Source organism: Symphalangus syndactylus, chromosome 9, assembly GCF_028878055.3.
Source record: "Symphalangus syndactylus isolate Jambi chromosome 9, NHGRI_mSymSyn1-v2.1_pri, whole genome shotgun sequence".
NCBI classification, from domain to species: Eukaryota; Metazoa; Chordata; class Mammalia; order Primates; family Hylobatidae; genus Symphalangus; species Symphalangus syndactylus.
The window spans coordinates 90605514-90629674 of record NC_072431.2 but is presented as its reverse complement, the minus strand read 5'-3'; the positions used below and the strand labels follow the sequence as shown (position 1 = coordinate 90629674).

The window sequence follows — 24161 nt, the reverse complement described above, 5'->3', positions numbered from 1 at the left end:
TGTTATTCCAGTCTATTTAACGTAGGATGATGGAACAAGTTGATCCTACATGTTTCTGAAAAAGCCACTTGCTAAACAGTCTTTGGTAGGAGGCTGGCTACAGGATCTTCACTCAACAATACTGTCAACGAGAAATTTGTTTCAGGAACCCTGCCCCCTATTTTTCTATTCAGTTTCCCAATGCCCATCCCATGGTGTTACCCACCCAAGGCCTGCCCTCCTGGGAAATGCTCTGACTTTAAGACTACCTATTCCTTTGCCTCCTCCTTTATCTTTCAGCAAACCAACATCCTTTGTACTTGGTCAGTGAAGTCTGATCTTAGCTTAAATCAGGCCAGTCTGTGATACTGTGATGTCAAACTGATTAAAATAATTTACACTAAAGTATTAATGATGGATAGATACCAAGGGTTTAAGAACTAAACCAACAGATTATCTGAACAAATAAATTTTCAAAGGGGTTACTACATGTAGTCATTGAACACATAGCTTAGCTTTTTCTTTTATTAGAGGCAGGGCCTCGCCCTGCCAATTGGCCAGGCTGGGGTGCTGTGGCACGGTCATGGCTCACTCCAGCCTCGAACTCTTGAGCTCGAGATCCTCCTGCCTCAGCCTCCCGAGTAGCTGGGACTACAGGTGTGTGCCACCGCGCAGGGTTAGCTTGCGTTTCCAACCATTGTAAAAGCCAATAAGCCATTTACATTTTAATCTAATTATCCCGAGTGCTCAGTCTGTAACTGAAGGGCAATTCTAAGGCAAGAAATGTGATGTGAGGTCACTATATGGCTATGTTTGGCAACCCCAAAGGTTTAGATATGAAGGTGAAAGTGGGTGAAGTACTAAGAGGGCAGTCCTCATTCGCACAAGATGTTTTGATTTCAAGGCTCCCGAGAATTTGGAATTTTCAGTAGTTCCTTTTAACATTCCACTTATTCCCTGTATTGATTTAAAGCTTAAAAAATTTTTATTTAAAAGTAAATAGTGTTACCGAAGCTTGAGCTGTGATTCCCAAGTGTGTTTTTTAGGATAAAAAGGGGTCTCGCGGAAGTTGCGGTAAGCCGAGACCGCACCATTGCACTCCAGCCTGGGCAACGAAAGCGAAACTCAGTCTCAAAAAAAAAAAAAAAAAAAAGATGGGGCCTCGAACTTTGGCGTACGTGAGACAAGTTAAACCAACGCCATCTCCACCCTGTTTTGCGGGGTTTCTTCTCTCCTTTCGCAGCTGTTCCACTCCCAGGGCTTGACTGAAGGTACACGACGGGGTGACTGCCTACTCCAGAAGGCCACCAACAGCATTATTTCTCTCGCAGTCTCCAGAGACACTTGTTCTCACTGTGACCTTTCGCTCAACAGGCAGGCAGTGCGGCGTCTGCAGAGGGCCAGAACCGGCACTGAACGCTGGACGCAAGCAACAGGCACGACGGACGCGCCACCACGGGGAGAGTCTCAGGCAACACCAGTGTGCGGCGCACGAATCCTCTCCTTTCTTTAACCCTTCTTCACACCGAGTCCCACCCTCGCCGGAAGCCGAGCGGTTTCTACATCACGCCACTTCCGGTGCGGCCCGCCGGCACCTGGCGGGAGCGAGCACGCCCGTGCGCGGCAACTTTGTTCCCGCCTCTCTTGCCCCGGCGACCTCTCATCTTCGGCTTTCTCTGAGCGTGAATTGCGGGCGCGTTCCCGGTCGTACGTCAGGGCTGAGGGGAAAAGCCGAAAGAGCGAGGCGAGAAGGAGGGGTTGTGGAGGTTAGGGTCCAACCAGCAAGTCCCGTTGCTCTCCCTCCTCCTGACGAGGAGCGGAGAGGGAAGGGGAGGAGCGAGCTGGGGCCGGCCGCGCACACCAGGAGCCTCCTCGTGGAGGGGGGGAGCGGAGGAAAAGGGTAGCTCCGCCACCTCTGCTCGCGGCGGCGGCGGCGAAAGAAGAAGAAAGTCGGGGCCCGTACCTACCGCCACAGACTCAGAAACGCCCCCGCCCTTATCTCCCCGGAAATAGCCCCCCGCCCAGCCCCGCACAGTCGCTGCCCCAACCAAGAGCCGCAGCCCGGTCGCCCCCGCCTCGCCCCGCCCCGCTGCCCAGCCCCGCGGGCCGCAGAGTGCGCGAGGTCGGGAGTTGTTGTCAGGCCCAGGCCACTTCCGAGGCGCCTGCGGTGTGTCGCCGCCACCACAGGAGGACGACGTCGACGCCGAGGAGGAGGCGGCGGAGGCGTGTTGTTGTCTCGCCCATCCCCTCGCCTGAACTCGCACCCAACGTCAGGGCGCGATGGAGTGAAGTGGCGACGAAGGTGGTACTTCCGCGTTGCGCTGCCCGAGCCGAGAGCGCGGCCAAGGCCGCTCCCTCACCCCCGGGGGCACTTGGAGGACTCGGGACTCCCCCGCAGGTCAGCGCCCGGCGCATCTGGTGTTTTCGCTGCCGAGGATAGGACGACGAGCGCGATCGAGAGCTCCGCTGCCTGGATTCCTGCTTCCCTGAGGCCCGGAGGCTGCTGCGTACCCCACTGTCACCTGGAACCCAGGGACCCGAGTCCCGACCCGGATTATCGTGGCTCGTCTCCCGGCCGGCCCTGGTGCTCGGTGTCCCTCCGCCGCCGCTCCCGTTTCCGGCGGGGGAGATGGCCAGGATCTGACCCGGGAGGAGGCCGCACCCGCGCCGCGCTCTGCGGCTGGCTCTAGGCGATGCCGAGCAGCTCGGACACGGCGCTGGGGGGAGGCGGGGGCCTGAGCTGGGCAGAGAAGAAGTTGGAGGAACGCCGCAAGCGGAGGCGATTCCTGTCCCCTCAGCAGCCGCCGCTGCTGTTGCCGCTCCTGCAGCCGCAGCTCCTGCAACCGCCGCCGCCCCCGCCGCCTCTGCTCTTCCTGGCTGCTCCCGGCACGGCCGCCGCCGCAGCCGCCGCCGCCGCGGCCTCCTCCTCTTGCTTCAGTCCGGGCCCCCCTCTGGAGGTCAAGCGGCTGGCGAGAGGCAAGAGGCGCGCAGGAGGGCGGCAGAAGCGGCGCCGCGGGCCCCGCGCCGGGCAGGAGGCGGAGAAGCGTCGGGTCTTCTCGCTGCCCCAGCCGCAGCAGGACGGCGGTGGCGGTGCTAGTAGCGGCGGGGGTGTGACCCCGCTGGTGGAATACGAGGATGTGAGCTCCCAGTCCGAGCAGGGGCTGCTGCTGGGGGGGGCCAGCGCGGCAACGGCGGCGACGGCTGCCGGGGGAACGGGGGGCAGCGGCGGGAGTCCGGCCTCCTCCTCCGGCACCCAGCGGCGCGGGGAGGGGTCGGAGCGCAGGCCCCGCCGGGACCGCCGCAGCAGCAGTGGCCGCAGCAAGGAGCGCCACCGCGAGCACCGGCGGCGGGATGGGCAGCGCGGTGGCAGCGAGGCCTCCAAGTCCCGTAGCCGCCACAGCCACAGCGGCGAGGAGCGGGCCGAGGCCGCCAAGAGCGGCAGCAGCAGCAGCAGCGGCGGCCGCCGGAAAAGCGCCTCGGCCACGTCCAGCAGCAGTAGCAGCCGCAAGGACCGGGACTCGAAGGCCCACCGCAGCCGGACTAAGTCGTCCAAGGAGCCGCCTTCGGCCTACAAGGAACCGCCCAAGGCCTACCGGGAGGACAAGACTGAACCCAAGGCCTACAGGCGGCGGCGGTCCCTCAGCCCGCTGGGAGGCCGGGACGACAGCCCGGTGTCCCACAGGGCCTCTCAGAGCCTGAGGAGCCGCAAGTCCCCCAGCCCGGCAGGAGGTGGCAGCAGCCCCTATTCTCGGCGGCTGCCGCGCTCCCCGAGCCCCTACAGCCGCCGCCGCTCCCCCAGCTACAGCCGCCACAGCTCCTACGAGCGGGGCGGCGACGTGTCCCCTAGTCCCTACAGCAGCAGCAGCTGGCGCCGCTCTCGCAGTCCCTACAGCCCTGTGCTCAGGTGAGTCCCGCCGTTCTGCCCGTGTGTGCTTTGGCTGCGCTGGCCAGATCCCCAGGAGGCAGGGAAAGTGGTGCCTGGGTCCTCAGAACGACTCAGGTCCACCACCGAGACGAGACAACACCGCCTGAGCCTCCCAGGAAGGATAGGCATTTTCGCGCGCGTGACACTTTTTTAGGGGGTCGAAGGGACAAAGCAACTGGGCGAACGGAACTTTTCTCCTAGCTGTGGCAGGGAAGATTTCTAAGGAAGAATTCAAAGTTTCAGACTTGTTGCATTAATGTGTTAACAGGTTTCTCTCAATTGCTCTTTGCTTTTCTGGTACAATTTGGGTAAACCTAGAGGTGGTTTAAGTCGTCTCAATTTTGAAAGTTCTGTGAAGAGGTTTCATTGTTGGGAATTTAGGAATGGACTGCGACTTAGGGTCTAGTATTGTACAGGGGAATAAGAATCAGGTACTGATGTCAGAGTTAGATGTGGATTGCAGATGTTTCTTATGATTATTACAGAAATGGGAGAAGTAGCCTTTCTGTAAAGTTTATTCTTTTAGTAGGTTAAAAAAGCTTAGGGGGAAGCCGATAGTTCTGAATACTGAAGATAAAGAAGGTATCTATTTAGTGATATTCTTGTGTGGGATAGTTTTTACCTGATCTTTCAGTCATAATTATAGAAAGTAGAAAAAATGACAAGATTGTGGTTTCTTTGTTGGTTTGTGATGACACCCAGTTGCTAATAACATTATAAATCTGGGTGGTGTAACCTAGTGTAACCAAGTGAATGGCTGAGTACATTTTTATTATAAGCCTGTAACTGCTCACTTTGCAAGCCAAGTAGACTTTTTTTCTTAGATATATGCCCGAGGGATAAAAACACAATATAACTAGACCTTGAAATATCGGAATCTTTGTCCAGAAATCTTTCAAAGGTGTAATTTAATTTAATGAAATTGGAGTAAAACTTTTATGTAGCTTTCTTGCCTTTTTTGTTATATAATATTCTTTTTAAAAAGTGTGCCTTAAAATATACTTATCCACTAAGCAAAGTGCATTAAAAACAACTTTCGAGTATTTTATGGGTTCTTATATTGCTTGAGATGTTTGGACATTCCAGGCCTTATAGTGTAGAGTATTGCAAAATCACATTTGTATCAGTTTTTCCTATTGGGTTTCAGTAATGGCAAGTAGATGTACAGTACCTCTAAGTATGGGTTATGTGGAATCTCAACATAATACGAATATGCATCTGCAAAATTAGCAGACCTTTTTGAAGTATTACCATAATAAATGTAAAGGTGTGATGTTTTTAGAGATCTGAGCGTGAGTTTGTGTTTAAGCCAAGAGTTGTATAAATTGCTTCACTCTTAAAGAGTGTTGAAGCATACTTAAAATGTTAGTTGATACCTTAGTGAAGAATTGAAAAACTCATTCATCAAAATTAGCCTTTGTATCTTGTAAGACTTTGTATTTTCCTTTTAACTATAATGCTTTGCCAAAGGGTTTGCAGTTTTTGCCATTGAATTTGTTTTGCAAACTGGTTGGTTTAAGTTTCAGCACTTGAACAATTTAAAGTGCTTGATGCAATTTTAAGAATGGATTTTGTACTTACCAGGCTTTTTAGTTGCTGGATACTTCAGCGAGGTCCTTTATTGTATAATAGTGGTATGTATTTTATATATATATATGAAATATATGATCGTGGTATGTATGACTAGGACTATTCATATTTAGCAAGTATTTTTTGACCCTGTATTGTATGCCATATACTGTTTTAGGTACTGGGATGTATCAGGAAAGAAAAAGTTACTTGCCCTCATGGAGCTTGCATTCTGGAGGACCGTTCAACACAGTCTTTTCGTGGTGTTTACATTGACCACCAGTATTTCTAAAGGGTTGAATTTGGAAGGAACTTTAGGGTATCTTGGCTAACATTCCTGACAGATGGCCATTTGGTATGTTCCTGAAATACCTCTAGAGGTGGGAAGCACATTAGTTTGAGGCAACCTGTTCCACTAGATTTGGGACTTGAGTTTTTTAGCAAGATCCTTGAAGACTCAGTTTCCTAAACTGTAACAGGGAAACACTTGTTTTTCTAGATTATTTCAAGGATTAAGTGAAAATTTATCTTTTTAAAGCATGCAGCCTTACAGAAATATTTAAGGTGGTTGAATTATTCAATATCCCAAATTGTTAGAATTCTTCATATTGTAACCAAAATCCACCTTCGTGCCACTTCGAACCATTGCTCCAAGTTTAACCCTTTGGAATGGTACAGAGCACACGTGTATGCTAACCCTTTAAAATATGAAGATAGCTGTCATGATTTGAGTGTTCTAGGCTAAAAAACTCATACGGTTTTCAGATTTTTCACGTTATATCTAGTTTGTCAAATGTCCAGCTTAAAACATGGGACCCAGAATTAATAGCTAAAATAGTTGATTGGAAAAATCTTAAGATTTTAAAATATAATAAGTGTATTGTTAATTTTTAGAAACAGTTAATTGAACTCACTTGTACAAATTAATGGAAAAAGTTTTATTTATTTTCAGAATTTATTACTTGTGGTAAGTGGCCCATGTTCTTTAATGAATGGACTGCTGTGAGTTCCATGAAGGCAACTGGCCTGTCTTGTCCACCATTGTATTTCCAGTGCTCAGCACTGTATCCGGCACAAGTACACTCTTAATAAATGTTGAATAGGTAAATGAAGGGATGCTGGAGTTTACTGAACATAAAAAATATTAATGTAGGCCTGTATTACAAACTTCATTCAAAATATTTAATACAGACCATGTGTAATGCTGTAAGAAACAGTGTAATCTTTCCCCAGCCTATGCAGAACTTACATATTAATGACTTGTCATTGTAGATATTTTTAAGGAAATGCATACACATTCAAAATAGTATTGCAATCGTGGTATGAAGATGAAAAACAATTTTAAATAAGCTGAAAATAGAGATAGGGTTTCACCATGTTGCCCAGGCTGGTGTCAAACTCCTGAGCTCAAATGATCCACCTGCATCAGCCTCCCAAAGTCCAGAGATTACAGGTGTGAGCCACAGCACTCAGCCGGAAGCTTTTTTTGATGTCAGATAAATAAATCCTTTTCATTTTAGTGACTTCTACTTCACAACTTGTTCTTTGTCTTCATTTGAATCTTCAGTCCTGAGCTCATGCATTTCTTTTCATCAGTTCCCTCTTACCTTTACTTTTTCCCCTGTATAATCTGTTTGCCATATTTTCTTTACTGTTTGACTGTTGGGGTGTGGAAGGTCACGTAATCTTGCTGTTTGGCCCTATAATAAATGTGAGGGTGTACTGAAAAGAGGGGAGGGTACTGTTTGTAGTGTTTTACTGTGTGCCAGGCATTGATAAATATTTAACATATATTGACCACCAAAATCCATGTGATAGTTGGAAGCATTCCCATTGATGGATTGGGAAACGGGGGCTCCAAAAAGTTAAGTGATTTGTTCCAGGGTCAGCTTGGATTCAAACCCTAGGCTGATTTGAAAGTACATGCTCTTAATATTAAAGAGCATGGATTTTGGTTACAATATGAAGGTGGATTTTGGTTGCAATATGAAGAATTCTAACAGCAGTCTAGTCATTAAAGAACATGGGCCACTTACCACTTAAAGCATATGCTTTATTGAACTTCAGTTGGCATTCAGGGGCGCTGGCCAACTCACATAATGACCTGTTTTGGTGAAAAATCAGCTTCTGCTTGGGTCTTTATGTGTTAATTTCTGTTCCTTGGCCATTTTTTCAGCATTTTGAAGATTTTGAAAGACGAATCTTCTAAAGATTCTTTCAGCTTATTGGTGTTTATTTGTAGTTTTTATGAACAATTGGGTTTAAATCTTGTGGATGTTTTTTTCTACTTTTTCTTTACAAAGATTGGCTAAAAACATTTCTTGAAGACATTAATTACTCTTAGTTATTGGTGGTAGTTTTCCAGAATTATTTTGATCTGAAGTTACTGATGTCAGATTAAAATCCGTGCAAGAAATTATTATGTATGTTTTGTTCTTTCTCTAAACCTATGGAAGTTCCATTCCACCAGGAAGCACAGAAGCATTCATTATGGAATAATAACAAGAACCTAAGAATCTGAAAAAGATGGGCGGACTCTAAATATAAATAAGTAAAATTATTATTATATGTGGTACCTCTGTTATGGATTATTTAGTGTTTTGTCCTGAAAACTATAGTTCAAAAGTGTATGAAATGAAGATATTCCGTAATGAAAAAAAAACTCAAAAAATATGCCACTGATTTAATATATACTTAATGGAAATAAGTCATGAAAATCCATAGGTGAATGGAATTCTTAAAATGCTTTTAAAAAGTGTCGAAAAATAGGATACTAGAACAAATGCAGAAACTCTCAGAAGGGAATGGAAGTTTAGGTTAACTGTCTTAAATTTCCAAAGCTATAATCATTATTTTCATTCTCAAAGTGATGGCCTTGTGTTTTGCTCCTTCTCTGACCAAACTTTACCTGACATTTACATCTACTCAGTCCTTATCACATTTCTTTTCCGCTAACGCTAATATTTATTTCTTCCTTTCCATTTCTATCACCCTTTCAGGTTAATTAGTTAGACTTCCTCTTACTGTTAACATTCTTCTCATTTCATCCATTCTTCTCTTTTCAGTTTATTCTTTATCAGGAGAGTTTTCTTAATATCTTTGTTTAGCCCATGTCACTCTCATTATATTAGAATTATTGTTAGAATAAACCTAAACTGTTTTTTTTAGGGATATTGTCTATCTCAGTTGCCCAGCCTGGAGTGCAGTGATGTGATCATGGCTCACAGCAGCTTCGAACTCCTGGGCCCAGAGGATCCTCCTGCTTCGGCCTCCCGAGTAGCTGGGATTACAGGTGCATGCCACCATGCCTGGCTAATTTTTGTATTTTTTGTAGTGATGGGTTTTACCATGTTGCTCTGACTTGTCTTGAACTCCTGGCCTCAGACAATCCTCCCACCTGGGCCTCCCAAAGTGTTGGGATTACAGGCATGAGCAACTGTGCATGGCCAAGTCTAAACTTCCTAATGCTTCATCAGTTAATGCCTTTTATGATCTGGCTCCATTCTATCATAGTTCTGTTTTCAGAGACATTTTTATTTCTATTTTTATACTTGCTGTTCTCTTAGCTTAAATGATAAGAGACACTCCAAACTCTCTTTTGCTCTTCATCTCCAGCTTTGCATTTAAAACTCAGCTTAAAAATCCCATTATCTTTTGTGTGTGTGTGTGTGCGTGTGTGTGTGTGTGCGTGTGCGTGTGTATGTGTGTTTTGGTAGAGATGGTGTCCTCACTATGTTGCTCAGGCTGGTCTCCTGGGGTCGAACAATCCTCTGTCCTTGCCTCCCAAAGTGTTGGGATTACAGGCATGAGCCACTGCGTCCAGCCTTAAATCCCACTATCTTGAGACCTTTTTCCATTCATCTAGATAAAAGTTAATTTTTCTTCCTGTGCCCCCACAGCACTTCATCTTTGTTATAGAGCTTTAAAAAATTCTGTTTAATATCTGCTTAGTTGGCTGGCTACCTTTGTGTTTTCCCTACTAGATTATAGGCTCCTAGAGGACAAATTACAGAGCTTATTTATTGGTGGTTTAATTTAAATACATTTTTTCTCTACAGATTAGTGCAAACCAGTCTGCACAGATGCCAGTTATATCTGTAAACTTGCTTGGTATTTTGGTTTACATATACTCTCATACTCTAGGATAGGGCAGGTAATTGTTTCGATTTATAAGGAGGGAATTTAACCTCCTTCTAGCTTCTACTTTATTAGAATGAGTAGAGGATGCTGGGAGTCACTTCAGTGTGAATGGAATAAATTCAGACCTAGTGTTTATATTTGCCCTCTGTTGTGCTGATCAAGACAAATTCTTGGTGAGTTTGAATTAATCTTTAAAGCGAAAATTTTCTGAGCAGACATGTCAAACTTATTGCCCGACTCTGAAAAATTGTAGCTATTTTTGAAAAACCAGTTGAAAGTGAATGTTGCTTAATATTCACATATAAGATACTTATTTTTTCCTTTATTTTGGACTTTTTTTGTGTGAATATCATTTGTTATTGTTATTTTGGTTTTGGTTGGCTTTGTTTTCTATAAATTTATAAGCTTTGAAGTGGGTGTTGGAAGCAAAAGTACCAAGCTAAAATCAGAAGCATTACTTGTTTGCAGTGATTTTGTTCCTTGAATTCCTGCACATTTAAATTGTGGAAGAACCTAGTGTTTTTTATGTATTTGGAAAATAAAATTGATGTACGTTAGAGGATAAATATAGGTAAAACTGGAATGTAAATAAAATGGAAATGAGAAGGTTAGTGAGAGGAACCAAAAATGGTAAATGATCTACACGCCTCCCCGCTTTTCTGTTTGCATTTTCAGTTGCATAGGGGCACTTTCACTGGGATATTTTATTGGCATTCCAAACTCAATTTACCTAACATTAAATTATTTCAGCTTTCTTAGAGTCATTTTTTTTCTGATATTGCTTTTTAGTATTTTTCACTTGTTTGCAAACATAATAGAGGTTAATGGTAGAAATTTTCAGTTAGTATAGAAAAGTATAAGAGATTAAAAGGCCCCTTAGGTCCAGCTACCTGATCACTCATGACATTTTGATAAATATTCTTCTAGACTTTTAAATGCATATATGCACAGGGATGTATGATTTTTACATAAGCGGGAACGTGTAACAATGCTGTCTTGTAGCCTGTACTCCATAGTAGAGCATATCATTTTTATTAGTAGCTCCTGGTATTCTGTTGTATGGATATAGCATAAATTGTATGGCTGAATCCACTGATAAATTCTTAGTTTTTTTTTTTAGTTTTTGCTATGTGTGTATATCTAAAGCAAATATGTTTTTTGTGTATTTGTTCCATTATCTTCTTTAGATTGAATTTCCCGGGGGTAAAATTGTTGAGGCAAAGGTGGTATATACATTTGTAACATTGATACACTTTCAAAATGCCTTTCAGAAGGCTTTTACAAATTTACATTTCCCAACAGTGTGGAATTACCCATTTCCTCAGTCTCACCAACACTTGGAGTTGTCACATATTCCATTATTGGTTTTTTTTGTTGTTGTTTTGTATTTTTAGTAGAGATGGGGTTTTGCCATGTTGGCCAGGCTGATCTTGAACTCCTGACCTCAAATAATCTGCCCACCTTGGCCTTCCAAAGTGCTGGGATTACAGTTGTGAGCCACTATTGGTGCCTGGCACCATTATTGTTTCATTTACATTTCTTTGATATTTAATAAGGTTTAATATATTTTCATCTGTTTACTGGATATTTTAATTTCTTTCTTTCTTTTCTTTTTTTCTTTCTTTCTTTTTTTTTTTTTTCTTTTTGCTCTTGTTGCCCAGGCTGGAGTGCAATGGCGCGATCTCGGCTTACTGCAACCTCTGCCTCCTGGGTTCAAGCGATTCTCCTTCCTCAGCCTCCCGAGTAGCTGGGAGTACAGGCATGCGCCACCATGCCCAGCTAATTTTGTATTTTTAGTAGAGACGAGGTTTTTCCATGTTGGTCAGGCTAGACTTGAACTCCCAACCTCAGGTGATCCACCCGCCTTGGCCTCCCAGAGTGCTGGGATTACAGGCGTGAGCCACCGTGCCTGGCCTTTTTCTTTTTTTTTTTTTTTAATTGAGACTGGGTCTCACTCTGTCGCCCGGGCCGGAGTGCAGTGGCACCATCTGCTCACTGCAACCGCCACCTCCCAGCTCAAGTGATCTCTCACCTCAGCCTCCTGAGTAACTGGGATCGCAGATGCATGCCACCATGACGGGGTTTCACCGTGTTGCCAAGGCTGGTCTCGAACTCCTGAGCTCAAGCAATCTGCCTGCCTTGGCCTTTCAAAGTGCGGGGATTACAGGTGTGAGCCACTGCGCCTGGCCAGATGTTCTAATTTCTTGATTCTTTTTTTTTTTTTTTTTAAATTAACTTGCAAGAGCTACTTGTGTGTTACAGCTACTTTTTTTTTTTTTTTTTTTGCGGCATTAGCAAGTACTTTTTGTGAGCTTGTCTTTTATCTTTTAATCTTCTTTATGTAACGTTTTGTTTTAGGACTAGGTTTTTGATTTGTTTCTGTGTGTGTGTGCACACGTGTGTTTTAAGTGGTAGTAGTTTCTCCCAGGTACCTAGTGTCAAACTGTAGTAGTACTTATCTTTTCTCCCTCCATAGCTGTAATGAACTTCTTGTTCTGTAAAATTTTCTTTTTTTTTTCCAGTGGTCTTTTGGTCCACACATTTATCTTGGAATGCTTTGTTGTTAGTTCTGCTTGCTTTTAGATTTCTCTTCGAGCCCCTCCTGTTCTCTGCATTCAGATTTAAACTACCACTTTCATTTGATCATTTTTTTCTATAAGATACAGAATCAAATACTTTTTTTTTTTTTTGAGATGGAGTCTCGCTGTGTCACTCAGGCTGGAGTGCAGTGGCATGCAGTGGCATGATCTCGGCTCACTGCAAGCTCCGCCTCCCAGGTTCACACCATTCTCCTGCCTCAGCCTCGCGAGTAGCTGGGACTGCAGGCGCCCATCACCACGCCCGGCTAATTTTTTTTGTGTTTTTAGTAGAGATGGGGTTTCGTCGTTTTAGCCAGGATGGTCGCAATCTCCTGACTTCGTGATCCGCCTGCCTCTCTCAAAGTGCTGGGATTACAGGCATGAGCCACCGTGCCTGGCCATGAGATACTTTTTAAATTTATTTCTGTATTTTTTTGAGATGGAGTCTCACTGTTGTCGCCCAGGCTGTAGTGCAGTGGCATGATCTCGGCTCACTGCAACCTACGCCTCCCGGGTTCAAGCTGTTCTTCGGCTTTAGCCTCCTGAGTAGCTGGAATTACAGGCGCCCGCCACCATGCCTGGCTAATTTTTGTACTTTTAGTAGAGATGGGATTTTGCCATGTTGGCCAGGCTGGTCTCGAACTCCTGACCTCAGGTGATCTGCCCACCTTGGCCTGTCAAAGTGCTGGGATTACAGGCGTGAGCCACCGCACCCGGCCAATTTATTTTTTATTGACAAATAATTGTATATATTTGTGTGTGTGATGTTTTGGTGTTTACCTGTGGAGGGCTTCAATCAAGATAATTAAGAAATACGTCACATCACATATCTATTTTGGTGGTGAAAACATTTTTAAAATATATATATATATTTTTAACACAGCTCCAAACAGCCATTGAAGAAAACATTTTAACTCTACTCTTTGGCTGGGCACAGTGGCTCACGCCTGTAATTGCAGCAGTTTGGGAGGCCAAGGTGGATGGATTACTTGAGGTCAGGAGTTCAAGACCAGCCTGGCCAACATGGCGAAACCCCTTCTCTACTAAAAATACAAAACATAGCCAAGCATGGTGGCGTGCGCCTGTAGACCCCAACTACTCGGGAGGCTGAGGCAGCGGAATTGCTCGAACCTGGGAGGCAGAGGTTGCAGTAAGCCGAGATCTTGCCACGACACTCCAGCCTGGGCACAAAGCAAGACTCCGTCTCAAACAAAAAAACTACTCTTTTGTCAATATCGGAATATGCAGTGCATTATTGTAGTCACCATTCTGCCCAATAGATGACTAAAATTTATTCCTTCTGTCTACCTGAAACTTTGTGTCTTTTGATCAACATCTCCCTTTCCCTATACACTCCTCTCCCCTAGACCCTGGTAACCACCATTCTACTCCCTGATTCTATGAGTTCGAATTTTCTAGATTTCATGTATAAGTGAGATCATTCAGTATTTATCTTCCTGTCACAAATAACATAATTTACTTCTTTTTTCTCTCTCTCTCTCTTTTTTTTTTTTATTATACTTTAAGTTTTAGGGTACATGTGCACAACGTGCAGGCTACATATGTATACATGTGCCATGTTGGTGTGCTGCACCCATTAACTCGTCATTTAACATAAGGTATATCTCCTAATGCTATCTCTCTCCCCTCCCCTCACCCCACAACAGGCCCCGGTATGTGATGTTCCCCTTCCTGTGTCCATGAGTTCTCATTGTTCAATTTCCACCTATGAGTGAGAACATGTGGTGTTTGCTTTTTTGTCCTTGCAATAGTTTGCTGAGAATGATGGTATCCAGCTTCATCCGTGTCCCTACAAAGGACATGAACTCATCATTTTTTATGGCTGCATAGTATTCCATGGTGTGTATGTGCCACATTTTCTTAATCCAGTCTATCATTGTTGGACATTTGGGTTGGTTCCAAGTCTTTGGTATTGTGAATAGTGCCGCAGTAAACATACGTGTGCATGTGTCTTTATAGCAGCATGATTTATAATCCTTTGGGTATATACCCAATAATGGGATGGCTGGGTCAAATGGTATTTCTAGTTCTAGATCCCTGAGGAATCGCCACACTGACTTCCACAATGGTTGAACTAGTTTACAGTCCTACCAACAGTGTGAAAGTGTTCCTATTTCTGCACATCCTCTCCAGCACCTGTTGTTTCCTGACTCTTTAATGATCGCCATTCTAACTGGTGTGAGATGGTATCTCATTGTGGTTTTGATTTGCATTTCTCTGATGGCCAGTGATGATGAGCATTTTTTCATGTGTCCGTTGGCTGCATAAATGTCTTCTTTTGAGAAGTGTCTGTTCATATCCTTCACCCACTTTTTGATGGGGTTGTTTGTTTTTTTCTTGTAAATTTGTTTAAGTTCATTGTAGATTCTGGATATTAGCCCTTTGTCACTTGAGTAGATTGCAAAAATTTTCTCCTATTCAGTAGGTTGCCTGTTCACTCTGATGGTAGTTTCTTTTGCTGTGCAGAAGCTCTTTAGTTTAATTAGATCCCATTTGTCAATTTTGGCTTTTGTTGCCATTGCTTTTGGTGTTTTAGACATGAAGTCCTTGCCCATGCCTGTGTCCTGAATGGTATTGCCTAGGTTTTCTTCTAGGCTTTTAGGTCTAACATTTAAGTCTTTAATCCATCTTGAATTAGTTTTTGTATAAAGTGTAAGGAAGGGATCCAGTTTCAGCTTTCTACATATGGCTAGCCAGTTTTCCCAGCACCGTTTATTAAATAGGGAATCCTTTGCCCATTGCTTGTTTTTGTCAGGTTTGTCAAAGATCAGGTGGTTGTAGATATGCGACATTATTTCTGAGGGCTCTGTTCTGTTCCATTGGTCTATTCTCTGTTTTGGTACCAGTACCATGCTGTTTTCGTTATTGTAGCCTTGTAGTATAGTTTGAAGTCAGGTAGCGTGATGCCTCCAGCTTTGTTCTTTTGGCTTAGGATTGACTTGGCAGTGCGGGCTCTTTTTTGGTTCCATATGAAGTTTGAAGTAGTTTTTTTCCAATTCTGTGAAGAAAGTCATTGGTAGCTTGATGGGGATGGCATTGAATCTATAAATTACTTTGGGCAGTATGGCCATTTTCATGATATTGATTCTTCCTACCCATGAGCATGGAATGTTCTTCCATTTGTTTGTATCCTCTTTTATTTCATTGAGCAGTGGTTTGTAGTTCTCCTTGAAGAGGTCCTTCACATCCATTGTAAGTTGGATTCCTGGGTATTTTACTCTCTTTGAAGCAATTGTGATTTGGCTCTCTGTCTATTATTGGTGTATAAGAATGCTTGTGATTTTTGCACATTGATTTTGTATCCTGAGACTTTGCTGAAGTTGCCTATCAGCTTAAGGAGATTTTGGGCTGAGACAATGGGGTTTTCTAGATATACAATCATGTCATCTGCAAACAGGGACAATTTGATTTCCTCTTTTCCTAATTGAATACCCTTTATTTCCTTCTCCTGCCTGATTGCCCTGGCCAGAACTTCCAACACTATGCTGAATAGGAGTGGTGAGAGAGGGCATCCCTGTCTTGTGCCAGTTTTCAAAGGGAATGCTTCCAGTTTTTGCCCATTGAGTATGATATTGGCTGTGGGTGTATCATAGATAGCTGTTATTATTTTGAGATACGTCCCATCAATACCTAATTTATTGAGAGTTTTTAGCATGAAGGGTTGTTGAATTTTGTCAAAGGCCTTTTCTGCATCTATTGAGATAATCATGGTTTTTGTCATTGGTTCTGTTTATATGCTGGATTACGTTTATTGATTTGCATATGTTGAACCAGCCTTGCATCCCAGGGATGAAGCCCACTTGATCATGGTGGATAAGCTTTTTGATGTGCTGCTGGATTTGGTTTGCCAGTATTTTATTGAGGATTTTTGCATCGATGTTCATCAGGGATATTGGTCTAAAATTCTCTTTTTTTGTTGTATCTCTGCCAGGCTTTGGTATCAAGATGATGCTGGCCTCGTAAAATGTGTTAGGGAGGATTCCCTCTTTTTCTATTGATTGGAATAGTTTCAGAAGGAATGGTACCAGTTCCTCCTTGTACCTCTGATAGAATTTGGCTGTGAATCCGTCTGGTCCTGGACTTTTTTTGGTTGGTAAGCTATTAATTGTTGCCTCAATTTCAGAGCCTGTTATTGGTTTATTCAGATATTCAACTTCTTCCTGGTTTAGTCTTGGGAGGGTGTATGTGTTAAGGAATTTTATCCATTTCTTCCAGATTTTCTAGTTTATTTGCGTAGAGGTGTTTATAGTATTCTCTGATGGTAGTTTGTGTTTCTGTGGGATCGGTGGTGATATCCCTTTATCATTTTTTATTGCGTCTATTTGATTCTTCTCTCTTTTCTTCTTTATTAGTCTTGCTAGCAGTCTATCAGTTTTGTTGATCTTTTCAAAAAACCAGCTCCTGGATTTTTTTTGAAGGGATTTTTGTGTCTCTATTTCCTTCAGTTCTGCTCTGATCTTAGTTATTTCTTGCCTTCTGCTAGCTTTTGAATGTGTTTGCTCTTGCTTCTCTAGTTCTTTTAATTGTAATGCTAGGGTGTCAATTTTAGATCTTTCCTGCTTTCTTTTGTGGGCATTCAGTGCTGTAAATTTCCCTCTACACACTGCTTTGAATGTGTCCCAGAGATTCTGATATGTTGTGTCTTTGTTCTTGTTGGTTTCAAAGAACATCTTTATTTCTGCCTTCATTTCATTATGTACCTAGTAGTCATTCAGCAGCAGGGTTGTTCAGTTTCCATGTAGTTGAGTGGTTTTGAGTGAGTTTCTTAATCCTGATTTCTAGTTTGATTGCACTGTGGTCTGAGAGACAGTTTGTTATAATTTCTGTTCTTTTACATTTGCTGAGGAGTGCTTTACTTCCAAGCATGTGGTCAATTTTGGAATAGGTGTGGTGTGGTGCTGAAAAGAATGTATATTCTGTTGATTGGGGTGGAGAGTTCTGTAGATATCTATTAGGTTAGCTTGGTGCAGAGCTGAGTTCAATTTCTGGATATCCTTGTTAACTTTCTGTCTCGTTGATCTGTCTAATGTTGACAGTGGGGTGTTAAAGTCTCCCATAATTACTGTGTGGGAGTCTCTCTTTGTAGGTCTCTAAGGACTTGCTTTATAAATCTGGGTGCCCCTGTGTTGGGTGCATATATATTTAGGATAGTTAGCTCTTCTTGTTGAATTGATCCCTTTACCATTGTGTAATGGCCTTCTTTGTCTCTTTTGATCTTTGTTGGTTTAAAGTCTGTTTTATCTGAGACTAGGCTTGCAACCCCTGCCTTTTTTGTTTTCCACTTGCTTAGGCGATCTTCCTCCATCCCTTTATTTTGAGCCTATGTGCGTCTCTGCACATGAGATGGGTTTCCTGAATACAGCACACTGATGGGTCTTGACTCTTTATCCAGTTTGCCAGTCTGTGTCTTTTAATTGGAGCATTTAGCCCATTTGCATTTAAGGTTAATATTGTTATGTGTGAATCTGATCCTGTCATTATGATGTTACCTGGTTATTTTGCTCGTTAGTTGATGCAGTTTCTTTCTAGCCTTGATGGTCTTTACAATTTGGTATGTTTTTGCAGTGGCTGGTGCCGGTTGTTCCTTTCCGTGTTTAGTTCTTCCTTCAGGAGCTCTTGTAGGGCAGGCCTGGTGGTGACAAAATCTCTCAGCATTTGCTTGTCTGTAAAGGATTTTATTTCTCCTTCACTTAATGAAGCTTAGTTTAGCTGGATATGAAATTCTGGGTTGAAAATTCTTTTCTTTAAGAATGTTGAATATTGGCCCCCACTCTCTTCTGGCTTGTAGAGTTTCTGCTGAGAGATCTGCTGTTAGTCTGATGGGCTTTCCTTTGTGGGTAACCCGACCTTTCTTTCTGGCTGCCCTTAACATTTTTTCCTTCATTTCAACTTTGGTAAATCTGACAATTATGTGTCTTGGAGTAGCTCTTCTCGAGGAGTATCTTTGTGGTGTTCTCTGTATTTCCTGAATCTGAATGTTGGCCTGCCTTGCTAGATTGGGGAAGTTCTCCTGGATAATATCCTGCAGTGTGTTTTCCAACTTGGTTCCATTCTCCCCGTCACTTTCAGGTACACCAATCAGACGTAGATTTGGTCTTTTCACATGGTCCCATATTTCTTGGAGGCTTTGTTCATTTCTTTTTATTCTTTTTTCTCTAAACTTCTCTTCTTGCTTCATTTCATTCATTTTGTCTTCCATCACTGATACCCTTTCTTCCAGTTGATCAAATCAGCTACTGAGGCTTGTGCATTTGTCACGTAGGTCTCGTGCCTTGGTTTTCAGCTCCATCAGCTCCTTTAAGGACTTCTGTGCATTAGTTATTCTAGTTAGCCATTCATCTAATTTTTTTTGCAAGGTTTTTAACTTCTTTGCCATGGGTTCGAATTTCCTCCTTTAGCTTGGAGTAGTTTGATTGTCTGAATGAAGCCTTCTTCTCTCAACTCGTCGAAGTCATTCTCCGTCCAGCTTTGTTCTGTTGCTGGTGAGGAGCTGCGTTCCTTTGGAGGAGGAGAGGCACTCTTGATTTTTAGATTTTTCAGTTTTTCTGCTCTGTTTTTTCCCCATCTTTGCGGTTTTATCTACCTTTGGTCTTTGATGATGGTGACGTACAGATGGGTTTTTGGTGTGGATGTCCTTCCTGTTTGTTAGTTTTCCTTCTAACAGTCAGGACCCTCCGCTGCAGGTCCATTGGAGTTTGCTGGAGGTCCACTCCAGACCCTGTTTGCCTGAGTATCAGCAGTGGAGGCTGCAGAACAGCGGATATTGGTCAACAGCAAATGTTGCTGCCTGATCGTTCCTCTGGAAGTTTTGTCTCAGAGGAGTACTCGGCCGTGTGAGGTGTCAGTCTGCCCCTACTGGCGGGTGCCTCCCAGTTAGGCTACTCAGGGGTCAGGGACTCCCTTGAGGAGGCAGTCTGTCCGTTCTCAGATCTCCAGCTGCATGCTGGGAGAACCATAATTTACTTCATTTTTAAAGCTGAGCCGAGTGTGGTGGCACACACCTATAATCCCAGTACTTTGGGAGCCTGAGGCAGGCAGATCGCTTGAGCTCAGGAGTTTGAGGCTAGTCTGGGCAACGTGGTGAAATCTCTTCTCTACAAATACAGAAAAATTAGCCTAGCATGGTGGCATGTACCTGTAGTTTCAGCTACTTGTGAGGCAGAACCGCATGAGCCCTAGAGGTAAAGACTACAGTAAGCTGAGTTCACGCTGCACCACTGCCTTCCAGCCTGTGCAACAGAGTGAGACCCTGTCTCAAAAACAAAATAAAACAAAACAAAAAACAAACCTGAACCACATTTAAAAAAAAATCTGTTCATCTAATGATGGACACCTAGGTTGCTTTCATATCAGAGCTATTGTGAATAATGCTGCAGTGAACATGGGAGTGGAGACATCTCCTAAGCATACTGATTTCAGTTCCTTTGGGTATATACCCAGAAGTGGGATCATGTGGTAATCTTGTTTTTACTTTTTTGAGGAACCTCCATACCGTTATCCATGATGGCTATAGTAATTTACATTCATACCAGCAGTGCACAAGGGTCTCCTTTTCTCTATACCCTCGCCAACACTTGTTATCTTTCATTTTTTTGATGCTAGCCATTCTAGCAGGTGGGAGGTGGTATCTCATAGTAGTTTTAGTTTGCATTTCCTTGGTGATTATTGATGATGATGAGCATTTTTTCATGTATGTGTTGGCCATTTGTATGTCCTTTTTAAAAAAAAAAAAAACAACATTGAGATGGGATCTTGCTATGTTGCCCAGGCTGGTCTCAAACTCCTGGGCTCAAGGAGTCTTCCCACCTCACCCACTTCAGCCTCCCAAGTAGCTGGGATTCAAGCACTAAACACCAACTGTATTCCCTCTTTTGAGGAATGTCTGTTTAGGTCCTTTGCCCATTTTTGAAATTGGGTTATTTTCTTTCTGTTGATTTGAGTTCCTAATATATTTTGAATTATTCCTTTATCAGATGTGTGGTTTGTAGGTATTTTCTCCTTATCCACAGGTTGTCACTTTACTTCATTAATTGTTTCCTTTGCTTTGCAGAGGCTTTTGAATTTGATTCCAGCCCTTTGTTTATTTTTGCTTTTGTTCTCTGTACTTTTGGGTTTATAACCATGAAACCTTTGCCCAAACTAATGTCATGGAGCTTTTCTTCTCCTTTCTACTGTATGAGGTGTGAGATGAGAGTCTATTTTCATTATTCTCTATGTGGATATCCAGTTTTCCCACCCTTGTTTATTTTTATTTTTAAGACACGGGGTCTTGCTGTGTTGCCAAGGCTGGTCTCGGAATTCCTAGGTTCAAGCAATCCTCCTGCCTAGCCTCCCCAATAGCTGGGACTACAGACATGCACCACTGTGCCTCACTCCCATCACCATTTATTGAAGAGGCTGTCCTTTTCTTACTGTATGTTCTTGGCTACTGTGCCAAAAATCAGTTGACTATGAATGGGTTTATTTCTGAGTTCTCTATTGTGTTCCTTCAGTTAATGTCTCTGTTTTTATGCCAGTACCATACTCTTTTGATTAACATAGCTTTGGAATAAACTTTGAAGTCAGGTAGTGTGATACCTCCAGCCTTGTTCTTTTTGCTCAGCATAGCTTTGGCCATTTGGGATCTTTTGAGGGTTTGAGTATTCCACTGAAGCAGATTCTTGAATGAGGCATTTAAGACCCCCAACACAGACTGAACCAAACTACTCTTCTTACTGTATATCCTGATCACAATACAAACTGGACTGTTTACTATTTTCTTATATCTTAGTTTGTATCCTTCCTTCAGTTGGCCAGTCTGGCTTGCTCATTCCTTCAACCTTAGTTCAGGTGGTTTTTTGTTTGTTTGTTTGTTTTGAGACGGAGCCTCGCTCTGTGGCTGGAGTGCTGTGGTGTGATCTCGGCTCACTGCAACCTCCACCTCCCAGGTTCAGGCGATTCCCCTGTCTCAGCCTCCCGAGTAGTTCAGATTACAGGCACATACCACCACGCCTGGCTAGTTGTTTTTGTATTTTTAGTAGAGACAGGGTTTCACCATGTTGGCCAGCTGGTCTCGAACTCCTCACCTCAGGTAATCCACCTGCCTCAGCCTCCCAAAGTGCTGGGATTACAGGTGTGAGCTATGGCACCTAGCCTCAGGTGTTATTTTTATCTATGAAGTCTTCATTAATCTCGTTCAGAAGTGATTTTTAAAAATATGTTTAGAACTGACATCACTTTGTGAGTACTTATTACATCCAGTTCACCCAGTTGATAGGCATTTGAGTTGTTTCCAGTTTTTGGCTGTTATGAGCAAAGCTACTGAACATTTGAGTACAGGTCTTTTGTTTCTGTTTCTCTTGAATAAGTTAGGAGAGGGTTTGCTGTGTTGTATGGGAAGCGAATGCTTGACTTCCTACAGTCCCATGGTGTTTTTCAAAATGTCTTTGCCATTTGCATTCCAGTCAGTAGAGTATGGGATTCTAGATGCCTCACCTCCTCAATAAGACTTTATTTTTTTTGTCAGTCTTTGATTTTAGCCATTCTAGGGGATGTGTGTTGATATCTCTTTGTGGTTTTATTTGTAATTCCCTAATGATAAGTAATGTTGAGTATACTTCCATATGTTTGTTTGCCCTTCCTATTTTTTGCTAAGTGTCTCAAAATGTTTTGTTCATTCTTCATGAATTAGGTTGTCGTCTTACTAAAGTTGTAAGAATTCTGTGTATATGCTAGATACAAATACATGTTTTGCAAACGTTTTTTCCTCAGTCTGTGGCTCACTTTCCCTAACAGTAATTTCCAAGAGCAAAAGTTTTAAATTTTAATGAAAAACCAGTTTAGCATTTTTCTGATTTATGCTTTTTTTTTTTTTTTTTTTGAGACAGCGTGTCTCGCTCTGTCGCCCAGGCATGTTCTCAGCTCACTGCAACCTCCGCCTCCTGGGTTCAAGCGATTCTCGTGTCTCAGCCTCCTGAGTAGCTGGGATTATAGGCGTGTGCCATCACGCCTAGCTAAATTTTGTATTTTCAGTAGAGACAGGGTTTCACCATGTTGGCCAGGCTGGTCTCAAACTCCTGACCTCAACCCGCTCCTGCCTCCCAAAGTGCTGGGATTACAGGCGTGAGCCACCCACTGTGTTCGGCCAGATTTATGCATTTTATGTCCAAAAAAATTTTTGCCTAACCTACAGTAACAGATATTTTCTCCTTAGGCTTATAATGTGCATGTTTATCAGTCTACTTTTATGTATAATGTTAACATTATGATAGCATACTTACATTTTCATCTTGTGTTTTGTACTGTTGTCATCTTTTTTTTTTTTTCTGAGACGGAGTCTTTCTTGTTCGCCTAGGCTGGAGTGCAGTGTCGTGATCTTGGCTCACTGCAGCCTCTGCCTCCCAGGTTCAAGCAATTCTCTTGCCTCAGCCTCCCCAGTAGCTGGGATTGCAGGCATGTGCCTCCACGCCCAGCTAATTTTTGTATTTTTAGTAGAGATGGGATTTCACCCTGTTGGCCAGGCTGGTCTTGAACTCCTGACCTCAAGTGATCCACCCACTTCAGCCTCCCAAAGTGCTGGGATTACAGGCGTGAGCCACTGCGCCCGTCCTGTTGTCATCTGTTTTATGTCTGTGTTTGCATGGCGTATGTGTGTTAAATAGACATAAAATTTAAAATTAGAAGAGGCACGTATATTTACTCAAATATTTATCTTTTCAAATGCTTTTCCTTTTTACAGATCTAACTTTCCATGTAGTATCATTTTCCTCTGGCTGGAAGAATAGCTTTGAACATTTTTTATAATGTAGGTCTGCTTTTTCTATGTCTGATAAAGTCTCCATTTTGAAAGATAGTTTTACTGGGTATGGAATCCTAAACCGAAATTGTTTCCTTAATATTTTGACTTGTTGCATTTCTGGCTGATAAATCTCTATAATATTTTGGTTTTGCTTCAACCATTGGATTTCAAGTTCTGTGACTTTTTAAATATTTGTGGTTCTTAAGCACCTAGTACAGCATTTGATAGTAGGTACCTAGCAAGTGAGATTAAATTGCCTGTCTTGTTTTATAATTTTATTTTCTAGGGCTGGGTGTGGTGGCTCATGCCTGTAATCCCAGCAGTTTGGGAGGCCAGGGCAGCAGATCAACTGAGGCCAGTTCAAGACTAGCCTGGTCAACATGGCAAAACCCCGTCTCTACTAAGGGTACAAAAACTAGCTGGGTGTGGTGGTGTGCACCTGTAATCCCAGCTACTCGGAAGGCTGAAGTAGGAGAATCGCTTGAACCCAGGAGGCGGAGGTTGCCATGAGCCAAGATCTTGCCACTACACTCCAGCCTGGGCAGCAGAGTAAGACTCGATCTCAAAAAAACAACAAAAAACAAACAAAAAAAACCCCCTTGTATTTTCTAGCAAACTATTCCTTCAGCATAAATTGCTTTGGATTAAAAAAAAAAAAGAGGTCCAGTCTGGGCGCGGTGGCTCATGCCTGTAATCTCAGCACTTTGGGAGGCCGAGGCAGGCAGATCACGAGGTCAGGAGTTCGAAACCAGCCTGGCCAATATGGTGAAACTCTGTCTTTACTAAAAATAGAAAAATTAGCCGGACGTGGTGGCGGGCGCCTATAGTCCCAGCTACTTGGGAGGCTGAGGCAGAAGAATCACTTGAACCTGGGAGGTGGAGCTTGCAGCGAGCTGAGATTGCACCACTGCCTGGGCAACAGAGCAAGACTCCGTCTCAAAAAAACAAAAAACGAAAAACAAAAAAAAACAAAAAAAGGTCCAGCCCCACACGGTTAAAAAAATTCTGTTGATATTAACAAGGTCTGGTAATACAGTATGAACAAATTCTTGATGGCTAGAGAGAGACTAATCAAAGTATGTGCTTTTGTGCGTGTCAAGTACTGAGCTCCCTCCTACTCCTCACCTGCTTTTCATTTTCCGTCTTCAAAAATACATCTCAAGGCATGGTT

General features: G+C 43.2%; 1 protein-coding gene across 4 annotated transcripts in view; it reads left to right on the top strand.

Annotated features, from left to right (window-relative positions):
• The first annotated feature begins 2669 nt into the window (after positions 1 to 2669).
• CDK13 (cyclin dependent kinase 13) overlaps positions 2670 to 24161 on the top strand; it is a 147107-nt gene continuing 125615 nt past the window's right edge. For all 4 annotated transcript variants that reach the window (XM_055293356.2, XM_055293354.2, XM_055293355.2 and 1 more), the window contains exon 1: positions 2670 to 3883. In XM_055293356.2, the coding sequence (XP_055149331.1) occupies positions 2673 to 3883 (1211 nt within the window). In that variant the 5' untranslated portion in view covers positions 2670 to 2672. The remainder of the gene's footprint in view (positions 3884 to 24161) is intronic.